Source organism: Stomoxys calcitrans, chromosome 1 (assembly GCF_963082655.1).
Source record: "Stomoxys calcitrans chromosome 1, idStoCalc2.1, whole genome shotgun sequence".
Taxonomy (NCBI): Eukaryota; Metazoa; Arthropoda; class Insecta; order Diptera; family Muscidae; genus Stomoxys; species Stomoxys calcitrans.
In genome coordinates this window covers 36,891,669-36,910,458 of record NC_081552.1, presented here as the reverse complement: position 1 = coordinate 36,910,458, position 18,790 = coordinate 36,891,669, and the positions used below count along the sequence as shown (strand labels likewise).

Below are 18,790 nucleotides of genomic sequence, written 5' to 3'. Positions count from 1 at the left end.
ATCTACAAGATCATGCTACACGAATGGATCAAAGATCGAGGAAAGACTGGACTTGGAGATCTGCAAGGAGAATCCAGAGTCTGATATCTATTTTCGACTGCCTGACCATAGAAAAATCACAAATCACGAGACACTCACAACTCAAAAGAGAATCAAGACTAACGAGAGACTCACAAGAAAATTACGACTAACGGGTTAAAAAAAAAAAACAATTTTTTGCGACAGTTGTTGTGTTAGGCTACTCGACATCCTTCCTCATTTTGGCCCTGATCGGTTCAGACTTGGATATAGCTGCCATATAGACCGATCCTTCGATTGAAGTTTTAAGGCCCATAAAAGGTGCATTTTTTGTCCAATGTTGTGGTAGGCCCTTCGATATCTTTCTGCAATGTGGCCCAGATCGGTCAGGATTTGGATATAGCTGCCATATAGACCGATCTCTTGGCCCCATAAAAGGCACATTTATTGTCCGATGTCGCTGAAATTTGGGACAGTAAGTTGTGTTAGGGCCTTCGACATCCTTCTTCAATTTGGCCCAGATTTGAATATAGCTGCCATACAGACCGATCTCTCGATTTAAGATTTTGCGCCCATAAAAGGCGCATTTATTGCCCGATGTCGTCGAAATTTGGGACAGTGAGTTGTGTTAGGGCCTTCGATATCCTTCTTCAATTTGGCCCAGATCAGTCCAGATTTGAATATAGTAGCCATATAGACCGATCTCTCCATTTAAGGCCTTGGGGCCATAAAAGACGAATTTATTGTCTGAGTTCGCCGAAATTTGGGACATTGAGTTGTGTTATGGCCTTCGACATCCTTATTCAATTTGGCCCAGATCGGTTCGGATCTGAATATAGCTCCCATATAGACCGATCTCTTGGTTTAAGGTCTTCGGCCCATAAAAGACTTATTTATTGTCTGAATTCGCCGAAATTTGGGACAGTGGGTTGTGTAAGGTCCGTCGACATCCCTCTTCAATTTGGCCCAGATCGGTTCAGATTTGAATTAAGCTGCCATACAGACCGATCTCTCGGCCCCATAAAAGGCCCTTTTATTGGCCTCTATCTCTCCCATATGTGAACGAGTAAAATTGTTTAAAAAATTTTTGTTTCGGCATTACCGCATTCGTTAACGAATAAGCACTACCGATATTCGAGATTATGGTATTCTTTAACCAGTGCAAAATCGAACATTAGCAGTTCGATCGAAATCCACTCGTGAGATAAGGAGCAATGGATGTGAATTTTTAAAACAAATGTTGAAAGTAAGTTTTGGGGTGTATTATAATACACATTTTTTGTTTTCTTGTTTTGGACTAACTTACACAAAATAAATGGGGGACAAAAGGTTGAAATGGCCCAATTCATGACCATCCGAATTTGGCAAAAAAAAATATGTTGCTAAATCGTAGCCAAGCGAAGGCAACATCCTAAAAGGCAATAGGAGGAATAGTCCGTTAAATTCCTATGGGCCACCAACAAATGATGTCGAATTTTGGAGAAATAGCCAATTACAGCTTTGGTGGTACCGTGGTAGACATGAACCCTTTCAAGTTCAGCTCAAATCATCAAACCGAGGGCACGCAAACATTTGGATCGTAGACCATCGACGTACCCACAAGACTCGGCAACGTCACATAAGCTCGTTTAAGAATGGCTAAAAAATCCTGATACGCACTTCATTTGGTGTACACAGTGGCTGTCCAATTTGTCAGGTGCCAATCCGATGGGCTTTTCTATTTCGAGCACTTTGGACAGCAAGGTAAAGACTAAAAAATATACCATCACGGATGCGCTTAACAAAGCCATTGTATGGCAATGGGCCAAAATACCAGCAGATTACATTCGTGCAGCTTGCAACCGACGCAGAGTAAAAGTGAATGGGGTTTGATTACTTCCTTACAGTCAATTCCTAACACTTTGCATCAAGTGCCTTATAAATCCAAATATTGTAACACAACAAATAAATTTAATTTGTAAATTTGTTTATTTTGATTATTTAAGCATTATTGGCAAAGAAATGGGATCACTTAAATTTATCATTTCTCTAGAAATACGTCAAAGTTATTGCCCTCTTCAGTTATTGTCCTTCGTCAGAGGACGACACGCACATTATAAGGCAAGTAGCAATGTTTTTTTTCCTACAATCGGATATTGTCCGGCTGCAGACCATAGGGTAATCTATTTCCAATACATATAGAACACAAAGTCCCTTGTTTTTTAAAGTTAGGCAGAAAAATGTGTTTTTTGCTTTGTTATAGCAATTGACTGGTTTCCTAGATAGCGATTTTGTTTGGAACCACCCAAACTCATCGGTGGGATTTGTCAAAAAGGGTATGTCTTCTAGTTTGAAACTATGTTCTTCAGAGTATTTTCATTTGTAGCGCAGCAAGAAAGAAAATTACTCCACTTCATATGTTTCTACCCTGTACATACCCTTTTTCGCAAAGCCTACCGACGAGTTTGGGTGGTTCCAAACGAAATCGCGATCTAGGAAACCAGTCAAACGCTATTACACAGCAAAGAAAACACGGTTTTTTCCCCACCTTTAAAAACAAGGGTTTTTTGTGTTTGCAGTCTGGATCTGCAGCCAAACAATATCCGATTGCATTTTTTACGTGTTTTTTTTTTTTTAATTTATGTTTATTTCTAAAAATTAATAAAATTAATATTCTTTTGCAGTAACCGGGTACGTTTGCTGTCGTTTGTTTTGTTTTGTTTTGCCCCAAACATATGTTCAACTCAAAATTTATCGATAACAAATTGAGCCATTTCGATACGACAGCTTTCGAAGCGGTAATACATCCATTCAATGCGCGACGCAATCTCATTTGTTACAAAAGCGTATTCGAGATAACGTATGCTGTAAGTCGGTAACAGAATTGCTACCGGAGACGACAATTAGTGCCTCCATGTGAAATTGGAGCAGAAAAATAGGAATGGCTATCGGGGAGATGGCAAATCCAAGTTTTAAGCGAATCTCTATCCACTACATAAATCTGCGTCTACAACAACAATACAAGGCATAATTTGCTACCAGGACAATGATCAACTTCGGTTGGGTCCCGAAAGACTTGGTGCTCTTTTAAATACTTAAAATAAACTCCAACAGCAATATAACCTCCAACGGGAGGTAAATGAAAGATCCGGTTTTTTCGTCAAAACCGCCCTTCAAGCGCTCGATTTGGATGTTTTAAACATCTCCCGAACTCACTAGGCCTATGGTTAACGGATGAATTACCATCTTTTGTCCTGGCTAACCAAATTGACCAGTCATGGACCAGTCAACTTTCGACTTGAAAGTTGACTTTGGACTTTCAAATTCATATTGAGAATCTCCTAAACCAAATGAAACCAAGGAGTGACTAGTCATAAGCAGAAATTTCCACAGTATAATCTTGTGCGACTTTCCATACCAGTCATTGTTTCCTGATTGTTATACTCAAAATTCTAATACCCTACTTTAAAATTTAAAAAAAAAGCGAAGAAAAAAAACTATTCAAGATAATAAGAAAAATCTACCGAAATGAAGTGAAAATTATGATAATTATCGAAAAGAAAATAAAAAAAAAATACAATTTATTTATCAAATGAAAGAAAAACAAAACAGAAACAAAGAAATAATAATAAAATACAAACCTTAGAATTTATTTGAATCTGTGACGTTGTGGTGCCCGAAGAAGAAGACGACGCATGATGGGAAGACGAAGACGTAGAGTTAGCCGGCGAAGATGCCGTCACTGCATTGTTTGCGTTGGACGGTGACATCAGCATGTTGGCGATCATATGCTGACGGCGTTTTTCAGCAGCAGGTTGCTGTTGCTGCATTTTTTGTTCATTGTACAGTTGCTGTTGTTGCTGGGCCAACAGCTGTTGCTGTTGGGTGTGCTGCAACACCGAATTTGCCAAAGCGCCTGCGGCCTGGTGCTGAGTATTATTATTATGCACCATGGTTTGTTTGATTTCCAAACCTGGCGGCAAATTTAATATCAAATTATCACTTAGGACAACATTGTTGCCAGTGTGATGCTCTTGTTTAACCTGCAATTGTAAGACATTCTTGACATCCTCTTGGCCAGCACCAGATGCCGCATCATCTTCTTCTATTTTCCACATGTGTAATTGCTGGTGTTGTTGCTGCTGCAATTGCTGTTGTTGGTGCTGCTGCAAAGTGCTTTGTATCACAGATGAATAGGCAACAGCACTATTATGGTTGGGCGCTGCCGCCGTCGCTATGGCCACTGTTGCAGGCGAACCAGCGTTTGCAACATGTGCTCGTCGTATGGGTAACTCGAATGATGTGGGTGTTTCATAAAGAATAACTTGGGGAGGGGTGGTGGCTACATTGTGTAAGGCTGGTGAGGAATTGCCGGTGGAGCTTAGAGCCGGACTGGCATATACCGGATAATGCTGGGTGGTGGTCGAAGACGCCGGACTAGGATGTTGTTCGATTTGCAGCACATGCTGTTGTTGTTGTTGTTGTGGTTGTTGTTGCTGAGATTTTCGTACAATTTTATAATGTTTGCCATCAATATAGATCTCCTCTTCCTGCTGTTGATGTTGTTGCTGCTGCTGCTGCTGTTGTTGCTGCTGCTGTTGTAATTGTGTGAGGTATATCAAATCATTGTAGGCTTTTACTTGAGCCTTAGTACATTGTGTATTTTCTTGCTTGACTTGCTGTTGTATCGCGAATTTTGCGTATCCATACACCGAACGACGAACGATCGATCGATCGATCGTATGGTTGGCAGAACGCACGCATCGCGTTAATAGGTGGTATGTGTGTTTTGTTTTTGTGATTATAGGAGAGTAGGTAGTAGTGTGTGTATTTTTTTTATATTTTATGTAGAAGGATACAGAAGACGTGTTGTTGTTGTTGTTGTTTTTTGTTGGTTGTATTTTTAGATATTCGAGTATTTTGTATAAGAAATTTGTTCGAAATTTCATTTGTTTTAAAAATTGTCATATTTTTTTTTAAAAAAGAAAATATCATGGTTATTGTGAAAAAGATACAAATGCAGATATGAATGAATGTATGTATATTAATGGGGTTAGTATGTGATGTAAAGGTAGAAATTTAAAAATGTAAAAAAGTGCATATAAACTGTATGTTAAGTGCATTGTTTGTATGTTAAGTGTATGCAAACTATGTACGAGTATATGCTTCCCTGTAGAAATTCTACTATGTAAGTGATATTGTCACCAAATTGTCTACAATCTTTGCTTTCCCTTAAGCTGTTATCACACTATATGTTTTTGTTTTATGACATGCCACTTTTTATGTAACATTCGTATTTCATTATGCATTTCAAAATTGTCAATTAACATTCGCTACATCATTTTTGCTATGACACAAGTATATGTTATTTTTGTATAGGATGGCAGAAAAATGTAATCTTTTGGTGGCATAGCAGTCTGACGAGGCCTTTGGCAAAGGACGAAATCGCGATCAATGTTGAGACTCTTTAAAGTGTTTTTGTTTCGAAATAGAAGCAAGAAATTTAAAAACACATTGGTGTAAGCTGATTGAAACAAAAACAAAATGAAATAATTTTTGTGTCCAAACTAAAGAATCGCAAAGGAATGAAAGGAGGCACGATCAGCACGTCGAGAAATGTGTGGTTACTGTGCCCATATTGAAAAGTTATTCTATGACAAGCGAAGTTTGTCTGGATAATACAAGTCTTTAGCTTTGTGTGTGTGTTGTTGATGTTAGTTGTCTTTTTGAAGAGATGTTTAACTTTCCCTTACTGCTCTATAAGAAAAGGTTGAATAGCAAGATCCACCATTTCATTCAGATGGCATGCTTCTACCATTGCACTGCTCACTAATTTGTGAGTAGGTGGAAGCATGTACTCTTTTGGTGGCATAGCAGTCTGACGAGACCCCTGGCAAAGGCCGAAATCGCGATAATTCCAGCCCGCCCCTCGATACATTTAACACACCACAAATGATGAGACTCTTTAAAGTGTTTTTGTTGTTTTGTTTTGAAATAGAAGCAAGAAATAAAAAAAACACATTGGTCTAAGCTGGCTAAAACAACGACGAAATGAAATAATTTTTGTGACCAAACAAAAGAAGCACAAAGGAGAGAAAAAAAAATGTTACAACACCTCATATTTTAATGCGTAAAAATTGCTACAGTTGTAATAAATCTGGTCAAATCGCAAAGCTGTGAAAACAATATAATTTGGCGTTACTTTCATCCGACTAATAGCAAAAACAGCTGATTTTTTCAGCTCTATTCTGAATAACAATTTTCTGGGAGTTTTTTTCTACGCCCTTTTTCCCTATTCTGAATAACAATTTCCTGGGAGTTTTTTCCCTACTCCCCTTTTCCCTATTCTGGAAAACAATTTCCTGGCAGTTTTCCCTCTTCCAAACAAAATTGCCTGTCCCAAATTTTTTCTGTCCCCATTTAATAAGAATAGGAGGATTTTTTGTTGTTGTACCCACATTTTCATGTGGAGTTGGCGATCCTCGTCAACCTCCTGTAGGTGAGCAAACTCGTTCTGGTCCAAAGGACCGATCGCCGTGAGAACAGAATGGCCATTGGTTATTTAAAGGCGACAATAAATCGCCTTCTTATATCGAGCATCACAGACACTCAGTATTTGTGCAAGAGCCGGTGCCACACGACCTCTCACTGAGACTCTCCGCTTGATACAGCTGATTGTTCGCGGCTGCCGTAGCAGCTACTCCGTATGGGGCATTCCACTATCCGCAACCTGTGGACGCGCCCGGTAGCTCGCAACTAAGCTTCTCGTGACAGCAAAGAACAGCGCACAGATCGGACCTCAAAGTTCCAGCTTGTATGGTGCACACAGCTATCCCGTGCTGGGAGGCAGAAATTAATTTGGCGTTGCACGTTAATTTGCACGTTGGCGTTTTCCCTTCCCAAAAAGAGTTTAGGTGGCTGAATCTACCGGATCGTTCTTGGGCAGAACTACTTTAGTGAGTCGTATAGAGATAGATTTGCTTCTACCTCGTCGTCATGAATGCTGTGGTGATCTGCCGGATACGCTGGCTTATCTAAAGGCTTACTTTTATGGAGCGAACGTCGTGCCACTTAGCGACATCTCTTTATAACGTATGGGTCTAAGAATATTAAAATATCCACCACATATTTTGAAACCTAAATTCATTTACCAATTCTAGAATCCTTGTCATATTGAGCATCGTACGTACTCAGTATTTGTGCAAGAGCCGGTGCCACCCGATCTCCCACGGAGACTCCCCGCTCGATACCGCTTATTGTCCGCGACTGCAGTTACAGCTACTCCAGATGGAGCATTCCACTTTACGCAACCTGTGGACGCGCGGTAGCTCGCAGCTAAGCTTCTCGTGACAGCAATGAACACCAGGTGATTCAATCCCGGTGACCTTGATCGCATCATAAGCGGGCGATTGTACGATCATGGCCCCCACCCATTGTTGACATCTGCGATAGGTTAAACGTCTACCTCAACGAACTTGCCGCTTATTTCGCTGCAAGAGACTTGAAGATATCTGCCACCAAATCTTCACCACATTGTTCACTACACACACGCATGAGGTGGGCAAGGAGCTGAGGTGTCCCAAAATACTTAGTGTCGTACACATTCTCCCCACATACCACAGCAATTTGCGATAAGATCAAAAGTAGAAACAAGGTTCTCAAGTCACGGCAGCACTTGGGGTGCTGACAAAGAAACCTTGTTGACCACGGTTTACTCAACTATGTGACACGCAGTGAAATAATATTTAGATCTGTCAGAATGCCGCACTTCGATGTAGGACGGGCTGTCTGCTCATTTCTCCACTTGTGCGAAAACAGAACTACATTCTGTCTAAGCAACACCTTCTGAGCTGTCATCGCAGGGACCATCCAAATTTTTATATTGTGGATATGTATCCACCGCACAGCAGCCTTATGGTGGATCTACATGATCTGGAGCGAGAAGTTCAGCGGTACAAGAGAGAACCTCTTGATCAAACGACATATCAAGCGGGTCTAGACAACATTCATGCAGACACGGTAGCAGATGCGGTGAATAGCTACTGGATGAATGTAGTCCTTGAAGAACGACCACCTCCCATTACATCTGAAGAAATTCACCTGCCCCGGCAAGCCAGAGCAGTTGTGGCTCAATTACTATTCGGCAAACGCAGCCGCCTCAACACAGGGTTAACGGAACTTTGGAATTGCCATCTGGAAGTTAATGCTACACTAGTGGATGACGCTAAAAAAAAGAGTGGGCCTGTGGGTCCACATTGAGGATCCAGGACTAAGATCTATTTCCGACTGTCAGAGCATAATACGGTCCTTAGGCTATAACAACAGCAACCAGGACAGTAGGGTTTTGAACAGTCTTGAAGTATACGGAGATTAGCGTCTTCTATGACGATTGACCGATCCGCATCGGTTGAGTGCCGTGGTACAGTGGATCATGGGAGCAGACGAAATGGCCGAAAGTGTAGACGAATTGGCCATAGGGTGATTGCGAAAACTTTCTGGGCGACGCAGTCCGAGTTAGGGCGTGGGCAACGAATTCGAGCTGGCAAAATATCGATGGCGCTATCGATACTATCGATATTTTACTTTTTGTCTTAATATCGATTGATATTTTTCCTATCGATACTATCGGAAAGTTAAATTTTTCGCAAAATTTAACAAGTAAAAGCGTGCTAAGTTCGGTCGGGCCGAATCTTATATACCCTCCACCATGGAGCGCATTTGTCGAGTTCTTTTCCCGACATCTCTTCTTAGGCAAAAAAGGATATAAGAAAATATTTGCTCTGCTATTAGAGCGATATCAAGATATGATCCGGTTTGGACCACAATTAAATTATATGTTGGAGACCTGTGTAAAATGTCAGCCAATTCGAATAAGAATTGTGCCCTTTGGAGGCTCAAGAAGTAAAATATAAAGATCGATTTATATGGGAGCTGTATCGGGCTATAGACTGATTCAGACCATAATAAACACGTATGTTGATGGTTATGAGAGGATCCGTCGTACAAAATTTCAGCCAAATCGGATAGGAATTGCGCCCTCTACAAGCTCAAGAAGTCAAGTCCCCAGATCTGTTTAGATGACAGCTATATCAGGTTATGAATCGATTTAAATCATACTTGGCACAGTTGTTGGATATCATAACAAAATACTTCGTGCAAAAATTCATTCATATCGGATAAGAATTGCGAACTCTAGAGGCTCAAGAAGTCAAGACCCAAGTTCGGGTTATATGACAGCTATATCAGGTTCCCTACTGATTCGAACCAAACTTGGCGCAGTTGTTGGATGTCAAAGCGTAATACTTCGTGCAAAAATTCATTCAAATCGGATAAGAATTGGGCACTCTAGAGGCTCAAGAAGTCAAGACCCAAGATCGGTTTATATGACAGCTATATCAGGTTATGGACCGATTTGAACCATACTTGGCACAGTTGTTGGATATCACAGCAAAACACGTCGTGCAAAATTTCATTCCAATCGGATAAGAATTGCGCAGTCTAGAGGCTCAAGAAGTCAAGACCCAAGATCGGTTTATATGGCAGCTATATCAAAACATGGACCGATATGGCCCATTTACAATACCAACCGACCTACACTAATAAGAAGTATTTGTGTAAAATTTCAAGCGGCTAGCTTTACTCCTTCGGAAGTTAGCGTGCTTTCGAAAGACAGACGGACGGACGGACAGGGCTAGATCGACATAAAATGTCGCGACGATCAAGAATATATATACTTTATGGGGTCTCAGACGAATATTTCGAGAAGTTACAAACAGAATGACGAAATTAGTATACCCGACACAGAATGTATCCTTTAAGATACAATGCGCCTATAGAGGGTGCAATTTTCATCCGATTGGGCTAAAATTTTGTACAATGATTTATCTTTTTAGTTTATTTCGACTTTGACTTTATCAAATTTGGTTTAATTCGGTCTGTGCATTGATATTGTTGCTATATAAATCGATGTCATGATATTTACTTCTCATTTTCGTTAGAAATATAGGTGATGGGATATTAACTTTAATATCGATACTATCGATATTTATTATTAGAAATATCGATAGTTTGTCAACTCTACAACGAATGCGCTTGTAGCACTGTGGAATAGAACAACGGTCGTAGGACGATGGAATTCCTATGGGGGAAACCTGAGAAAGGAGATCAGCATAGATATCGGTATCATAACGAGAGGCCACCGTGCTCAGAGGTGAGCATATCTGCCTATGACGCTGAACGCCTGGGTTCCAATCCTGGCAAGAACATCTGAAAAATATTCAGCTTTGCTGAATATGATTTTCTGTAGGATCAATTGAAATCAGCCTGCTTGAATACGAGTTTCTACAAAAACATTTGAAATCTGCATGGTTGAATACGTGTCCTAGAGGAAAGCTTCAATTCAGCCAGGCTGAATATGAGTTTCTATTCAGTGTGGCTGAACATGAGTGCCTAAAAAATACTTTAACTCAGCCTGGCTGAATATGAGTTTTTATAGGGAAATATTCTTTCACCCTGAATCTTTTATGCAGCCGAACTGAATATGCGTTTCTGCTTTAAAGCTTAAATTCAAGCAGACTGAATAAAATTCTATAGGAAAAATTGAATTCAGTATGGCTGAATATGAATTTCTATTGGAAAACTATTCAGCCTAGCTGAATATGGGGTTTTCTAATAAAAACTTATTTCTTAAACCTAAAAGAAAGGGCAGACGATTTGGCGGTGAAGGCCAGAGGACTGCCGTCAATAAACTTGGTTAACCCAAAGCCTTTCGGGTCGACGCAGTCCGAGTTAAGGGAGTGGGCGAAAAATGCCCATGCAACATTGTGGAACAGCGAAACGGTCGGTAGGACGGCGAAAATCCTATGGGGGATCCAAATCGTGAGAAGCCAAGGCTATTACTGAAAGGAAGCAAGAAGGAGGTCAGTATAGCTATTGGTATCATAAAGGGACACATAGGACTACGAGCTCACTTATGTAATATCGATGCGGCAAGTGATAGCATGTGTAGGGCATGCGGGGAAGATGATGAGACGTTGGAGCATTTCCTTTGTCATTACCCGGCTTTCGCGTCTAACAGATACCGGCACTTAGGTGAAGACACAATACCAGATATGAACCAACTTAGGAGAGTGGTATTGAGAACAATAAAGGATTTTGTAAGTAGCACGGAATTCCCAACTTAAAATTTTCTTTTTAGAGGTTACTTTATAGTTCTTAGAGCGCACAACAAGCCGATTACTGGCTTACGGTGTGTCCATAGTGGCATGGGGCATATTAATATCTGCACCCTCTTTTCAACCTAACCTAGCCTAAACCTAACTTTACAAAGAAGATAATATAAACAATGTATATACATATTATCCTCTAAATATTCTTTAAGGACTTGCAATTGCCTTATCCTTCAACAACATTTTTAGTGAAACATAACCTACAGGGAACATTCCAAAACATTGGGACATTTACATGTAAGTTTGTATTTTTAAGTTATGTATAGTAAGTGTAAAGTATGTGCAATTTGTTGTTGTCGTTCCAATGTCTGTAGTATGATGTAACGTGCTATGCAGAATTTCATCTTTCTCGTCCAAAGGTGGCGTGTGTGTAGCTTAAATGTTTAGTTTTGAGAGTACAGTAAAGTTTGCAAGTTTGTTATTATCTATAGCATAAAATCTTGACCAATGACAATGCCACCATTTATATTCTATAGAAAAATATATACGTATGTATATACATATATCTACTTATGTTTGCTTGCTTGTCAGTATGCGTTTGCATACACATACATGTGCACATATGTTTTTTGCAGTATGTATATGTTTTATATATTCCCCTTTTTTCTCTTTTTGCATGCATTTATTACTAGTTACTATATCCTACACACACATTGTGTACGTATGTATATGTTTACACTCACACATGTATGGGTGCGTGTATATGAATTATATAAATATTCATTGGGAATGCTTGCTGACACAAATGAAATGTCTGTTTGAATTGCTTTTGATGCCTTGTGTTATTGTTGCTTGAATACTTGTCATCAAATATTGCTTGTGTATGTGTGAGTTTAAGAAATTGTAGCGGGGCCTCAATGGAAAATAGAGTTCGTTATTAATACTTGATAAAATGCACACATGTATATAACGACTGCAGCCAAGTGTTCTCAAAAAGATTTGAACTTTAAAGAGATACATTTTTGCACAAATCCACAAGAATATGTGGAAGTGCAGCAGACCAAAACATTAGAACGAGGAATGGTTTTCAAAGAAAATAAAAACCTTTAAGAACATTGGGTAAGAATTTATAGTATTACAAGTAATCAGAAATACAAATTTAATTAAATCAATTATATTTTGTAAGTCAACATAAATTTTCATCAAAATTGGACCAAGAAATAGAATCTACTCATGAATTTGGTAAACATGGTCGCTCGCAACCTCATACTAGACTCAATTAGGGTGATATGAAGTTTGGCCCAACGAAATTGCACCCAAAATCAAAATATGCCCCAAAACAGGTATATGGAGAACAACAACATAACTTTTGGGACCAATTTTCGTCTTTTAGGGCCTTTTTCCAAGTTGCCATTGATTCCAATTAAGTTTTTCCTCAAGTAAATCCAAAAATTTCTAATAAAATTGAGGCTATATAATATTTGGGTTATATTTCCATTTTTGCCCTACTTTGGGCTCAAATGTATTCAATTTACTACAAAAACAACAATGCAAGGGCAATTGCTTGCAGTGTGAAATGGCATTTTAAAATAACGACTAAATGTATATTTGATAAGAAAGCAATAGCGCAACCATACACGTACCGGCAAGGCCGACAAGTGACTTGGGTTGCTGACAAAGAAACCTTGTTGACCACGTACAAAGCAATTGGCCGGTCTTTGGTAAGAAATGCAGTGCCAATGTGGTTTCGTCAGCTCTGTGATACGCAGTGGAATAATATTCAGATCTGTCCGAATGCCGCCCTTCGAACTGCGTCGGGCTGTCTCTGCAGTTCTCATATGGACCACTTCCATCCAGAGACAAATATCATACTCGTGCGAAGACATAAATACATGCTATCTAAGCAATACCTTTTGGGCTGTTATCTAGCATGAGGTTCAGCGCTACAAGAGAGAACCTTTAGATCAAGCGGGCCTAATCAACATTCATGCAGACACGGCAGCAGATACGGTAAATACATTAGCTACCGGCACGGGATAGCTGTAAGCACCACACAGGCTGGAGCATTGAGCTCCAATAAGAGTGGTGTTCATTGCTGTCATGAAAAGCTCGCGTCCACAGGTTGCGGATAGTGGAATGCTCCATACGGAGTAGCTGCAACGGCAGTTGCAGACAGTCAAAGGTATTAAGCGGAGAGTCTCAGTGAGAGGCCGGGCGGCAACGGCTCTTGCACAAATACTGAGTGCTTATGATGCTCGATATGACAAGGCGAATTATTGGCGCTTTTAAAGAACCAACGGCCACCCTGTTCCCGCGGCGATCGGTCATTTGGACCGGAACGAGCTTGCTCACTTACAGGAGATTGACGAGGATCGCCACTCCACATGAAAATGTTGCTACAACAACAGCTACCGCGCGAATGTAGCCCTTGGAGAACGCCCGACTCTCATTGCACCTCAAGAAATTTACTTCCCCCGGCAAACCGGAGTAGTTCTGGCTCAATTACGATCCGGTAGATGCAGCCGCCTCAACTTCTACAGAGCTATGATTGATGCCGACATATAGGATGTATGTACCGATTGTGACCAGGGATACACACACCTCACATTTTTAACTGCCCAGCGAGACCGACTCCACTCAGACGCATATCCCTCTGGACGCACCCCATCTTAGCCGCATAGATCCTGGATACTCAACAGAATTAAGGAGACGAAAGATAGAACACAACAAACTGCCACAACAACAACAAGCGTAGCGCAGAGGTTAGTATGTTCTCAAGTCCTACCTACCCTTCTTTGGGCTCAAGGCATTGAAAGCCTGGTTTCAAATCCTGGCGAGAACATCAGAAAAAAATTATCGGCGGGAAAACCACCTAATGCTAGCGACATTTGTGAGGAACTGTACAATTTGGTTTGGCATCCCTGTTAAAACTTTTCCCCAAAAAGGTGCTATAAAAAGGAGGTCCCTTATCATTGAGCTTAAACTTGAATCGGACAGCACTCTTTGATATTGGAGAAGTATGTCCCTGTTCCTTAGTGGAATGAATGCTCATGGGCAAATTTAATCATAACAAAACAAGTATTTTAAAAAATTCGTGGTTTTTAAAATATTTATCGACGACGTCAAATTGTGCAATTAAAAAAAGAACCCAATAAAATAATATCAAAAATCGAACGACGCTCAGTGGAATGGGAAAAAATTGGTGGAAATAAGTCAGCCATTTTTGAACGGATCAAGATATCACGAAATTTCAGATGGTTATAGCTGGGGTGCTAACCAGTTGATGTTCAAAATTTCAAGTCCCTGGAAAGCCCGGGGCCTATTGATGGGCCTTGAAAGTTCGTAACCTCGACCCTATAAAACTTTGTTCGGGTTGCCGATTATATTTGCTGGAAAGTGCTCGAGAAACCCCACAAAAAAAAAAAATGCTGGCTGTGCGGAATATCTTTTACAGCGTTCAAAATATTCGACTTATCATTTTTTTTTTTTTTTTTGAAATTTTCTCAGACGCTGGTCTCTTATTTTGTTACTTGTGCAAGCATTTCTCAACAGAGTGGAAATTTTTTGATTGATTTGTAAAGCTGATAAAATGAACTATATTTTTGTCGCGATGTCTGCTTGGGTCCAATCCTTCAGTCAAAAGTTATCCGAGTTACAAACCAAAAATTGTGAAAAAAAAATATTTGGCATTTTTTCGTCTCTACAAAGAAAATTTGACCTAACACTTTCTGACTCATTGTACCGTAAAGAAGACTTAAGATAGATGCGTTTTAAATCCAATTTTTATAAATTATGTTGACTCTAGTAGTAGCCAAAAGGAGAACAAAATTGGCATTTTTTACGAAAAAACTGAAAAACTTGAAGTTCTCAAAACGCAATGATGAAACTTTCACTTTTTGCAAACATAGTAAATTAGTCAAAAAATTTTAAATCGATTGAGAAATGCCGTCACCCAAAAAAAAAAAAAAAAAAAGTTATCCCGCGCAACAAATCATGTTTTTTGTAGGGGTTTTCGTACATTCTAAGACCCTGAAATTTTGCACATAAAATGGTTAACAGCTATAACTATCTAAAATTTCGTGATGATATCTTTATTCGTTCAAATATGCTGACTTATTTCCACAAATTTTTTGTCATCCCACTGTGCGACATTTTAAAATATTTTTGCCTGCGGCTTTGTGACACGTCCCAAAAAAAAAATTCAAAATATTTTCAGAAAATCGCTCGATTTTTGAAAATAAATTTTAACTGTGGCGCTTTCTTACACTTCCACAAAAAGTAAAAATATTTTCAAAGAAACACGCTATTTTGGCACATTTTTGAGAAGTGACACAAAAATCTTTCGATTATTTGAAAATATTTTTTTGAACGCGTCACAAAATGCCGCAAACAAAAATATTTTCAAAAAATCACGCGATTTTTTTAAATACTTTTCGTCGCAAAAAATATTTTAAACATTGAGCAATTTTCGAAAATATTTGTTGCCTGTGTTGATTAAAGTATTGGGCTATTTTTAAATATATTTTTATTTGCGGTAGGTCACCGTAGCGCAGAGATTAGCTCGTCCGCCTATGACGCTGAAAGCCTGGATTCGATTCCCCCCCTAATGCTGGCGACATTTGTGAAGTACTTTGCCATGTAATAACTTCTCCCCAAAGAGGTCTCGCACTGCGGCACGCAGTTCGAACTCGACTATAAAAAGTAGGCCCCTTATCATTGAGCTTAAATCTGCATTAAGTTATTGTCCAATTCGGACCATAAATGAATTGAATGTAGAAGTCATTGGGCAATATTTCAGTCCATTCGAAAACGAATTGCGCCTTGTAGGAGTTCAAGAAGCATAATCGGGAGATCGGCTTATATGGGAGCTGTATCAAGCTATAGATCGATTTCGAGTTTAAGATCATAGGAGAAGCCGTTGTTCCAAATTTCAGCCAAATCGGATAAGAATTGCACTCCCTAGGGGACCAAGAAGTCAAGATTCCAGATCGGTTTATATGACAGCTATATCAGATTATGGATCGATTTGAACCATATTTGGCACAGTTGTTGAAAGTCCTAACAAAATACCTCACGCTCAATTTCAGCCAAATCGGATAAAATTTGCGCTCTGAAGTGGCTCAAGAACTCAAGATCCAAGATCGGTCAAAACATGGACCGATATGGCCCATTTACCATCCCAACCGAACAGAGAAGTATTTATAAAAAGTATTTATGCAAAATCTCAAGCGCCTAGCTTAACTCCTTCGAAAGTTAGCCTGCTTTCGACAGACGGACGGACGAACAAACATGGCAAGATCGGCTTAAATCGACGATCAAGAGTATATGTGCTTTGTGGGATCTTAGACAAATGTTTCGAGGTGTTACAAACGGAATGACAAAATTAGTATACCCCCATCCTATGGCGGAGGGTATAGATAACGAGCGATTTTTAAATTCATCGCCTGCATAGCTTTCTGACAACCCAAAAAAAAAATATTAAAATACTTTAACAAAATCGGACGAATTTTGAAAATATTTTTTGTCTGGCGTTTTTTGCGACTTGTCCCAAAATAAAAAAGTTTCCAAAATATAGAGCAATTTTTTAAAATTTATTTTCAACTACGGCGATTTCTGCAATAAAAGTGAAGAATATTAAAAAAAAATCAACCGATGCTTGAAAATATAATTGCCGCCGGTGTTTTTTACCATTTTTAAAAAAAGAAAATATTTTCAAAAATCTCACAATTTACGATGACAATATACTCCCTCCAGCCGCGCTTTTCCATATTAACCAAATTGCATTTTTTTTTCAAAAAATTTTGCAATTTTTGAAAACTTTTTTTCCCATTCGACGCTTTTGCCAAATTAAATCAAATACTGGAATATATTTTTCGCCTGCGACTGGATATATTCTCTTCAATATTTTTACCCATCCCAATCAGAAGAGATATCTTTTCTCCTGAAGGAAGGAACGACCTAAAGTCAATATTTTAATAGTATCGGGCAGAAAATAATAAAATAACTTTTTTATTTGTTCTTTGTTATTAAGTTGTTCAAATATAATTTTCTCCCCGACTTATCTCAGTTAATTTGGTGAAATTATAAAAGAACAATGGACCTACAGCCCTTAGACGAGCACCATACTGCTCGACCTATCTTCGTTGACTTGGTGAAGTTTTAAACGAACAGTCGACTTCATGAGTTCTTCGAACCAAAAAGAACAGTTTACATGTTCAAATATATTCTTCTCTTCTTCGACCTATTACTGACTTTGTAAAAGAAAGGTGGGCCTAAAGTCTTTAGTCGAACAAGAACAGAAAGAAAAGGTTTTCGACTACCTATTTATTTTTTTTCTAGTTACGACAGCTGCGATAGAGGTTTCAGTTTCTGAAGGAACAGAAAAGGCGTTGAAATCCCTCCTTTTTCTCGTTGTCCCAGCTGCGATTGTGTTTTCACTTGTTGCAGTTAACAGCACGACTTGTCTCGGAAAGTTTTGTGGAAACTGTTCTAAATCTCCCCTGATTCCTGCATGTTTTAGGCAGTATAGACTGAGCGACACGACTGACTCTGCTCTGGCTAGTTTTTTCAATTTATTTCCCCAAGAGGTCTCTTTAGAACTACTCTGATTATACAACCTAGCTTGGCAAGGTCAGCTTAACAATCCACAAGTCTTGACGGGGCGATACACAGTGGTTTAGAATCGAATAAAAGAAGTTAAAAATATGCCATTTGAGAACGGATAGAAATTTGAAATGGTTAGAGTTGAGGTGTTATCGAGATAATGGGCCGAGAGGTGGTCCGTGAGCCTCTCGGCAGAGCCCTAAATTTGGTCTCCTTCTTTATTTGTTGTACGATTTCCAAGATTCGGAGTGGTGAGGACCAGATCCACTAGGGCACTGGAGACTATTCTAGATATCCGACCCATTGACATACAGATTAAGTGTGAGGCAGCCACTGCGACTATGAGACTTAAGGCGATGGGAGAATGGATTGAGGATGGGAGTGGCTCATGCCATCGCGATATAATCGAGGCGACATTGGGAAACCTGGAAGGAAGGCAAGAGGTTTCTGATCGGATACCTGGGATGAACCTTGAGTGTCGAGTGCGAGGTGCTGCTGCCAGCGGCACAGTCTTGAATTGACGGAACCCTAGTATTGCCATCTGGAACATCATGTTACACGGATGGATCAAAGCTAGAGGACAGAGAGTATGCCTGGGGGTCCAGGGACTGAGATCTGTTTTAAACTGCCTGACCATAATAGGCCCTGCAGGCGGAGATCTGGGCGATATGCCATTCGTGAGATAGTGTGGTTGTTGTTGTAGCCACATTTTCATGTGGAGTTGGCGATCCTCGTCATGCTCCTGAAGGTGAGCAAGCTCGTTCCGAACCAAAGGACCAATCGCCGCGGGAACAGAGTGGCCTTTGGTTATTTAAAGGCGCCAATAATACGCCTTGTCATATCGAACATCATAGGCACTCAGTTTTTGTGCAAGGGCCGGTGCCGCCCGGCCTCTCACTGAGACTCTCCGCTCGATACCGCTGATTGTCCGCGACTGCCGTTGCAGCTACTCCGTATAGAGCATTCCACTATCCGCAACCTGTGGACGCGCCTGGTAGCTCACAGCTAAGCTTCTCGTGACA

At 39.9% G+C, this 18,790-nt stretch overlaps 1 protein-coding gene across 4 annotated transcripts in view; it reads right to left on the bottom strand.

The window, feature by feature from the left end:
- The window catches only part of LOC106092828 (neurogenic protein mastermind), a 77,237-nt gene that overhangs the window by 34,510 nt on the left and 23,937 nt on the right, over positions 1–18,790 (bottom strand). For 2 of the 4 annotated variants that reach the window (XM_059363065.1, XM_059363069.1), the window contains exon 3: positions 3,639–4,676. The exons of 1 other annotated variant lie outside the window; for it this stretch is intronic. In XM_059363065.1, coding sequence (XP_059219048.1) covers positions 3,639–4,676 — 1,038 coding nt within the window. The remainder of the gene's footprint in view (positions 1–3,638; positions 4,677–18,790) is intronic. One more of the 4 variants, XM_059363071.1, reaches the window with a different exon arrangement.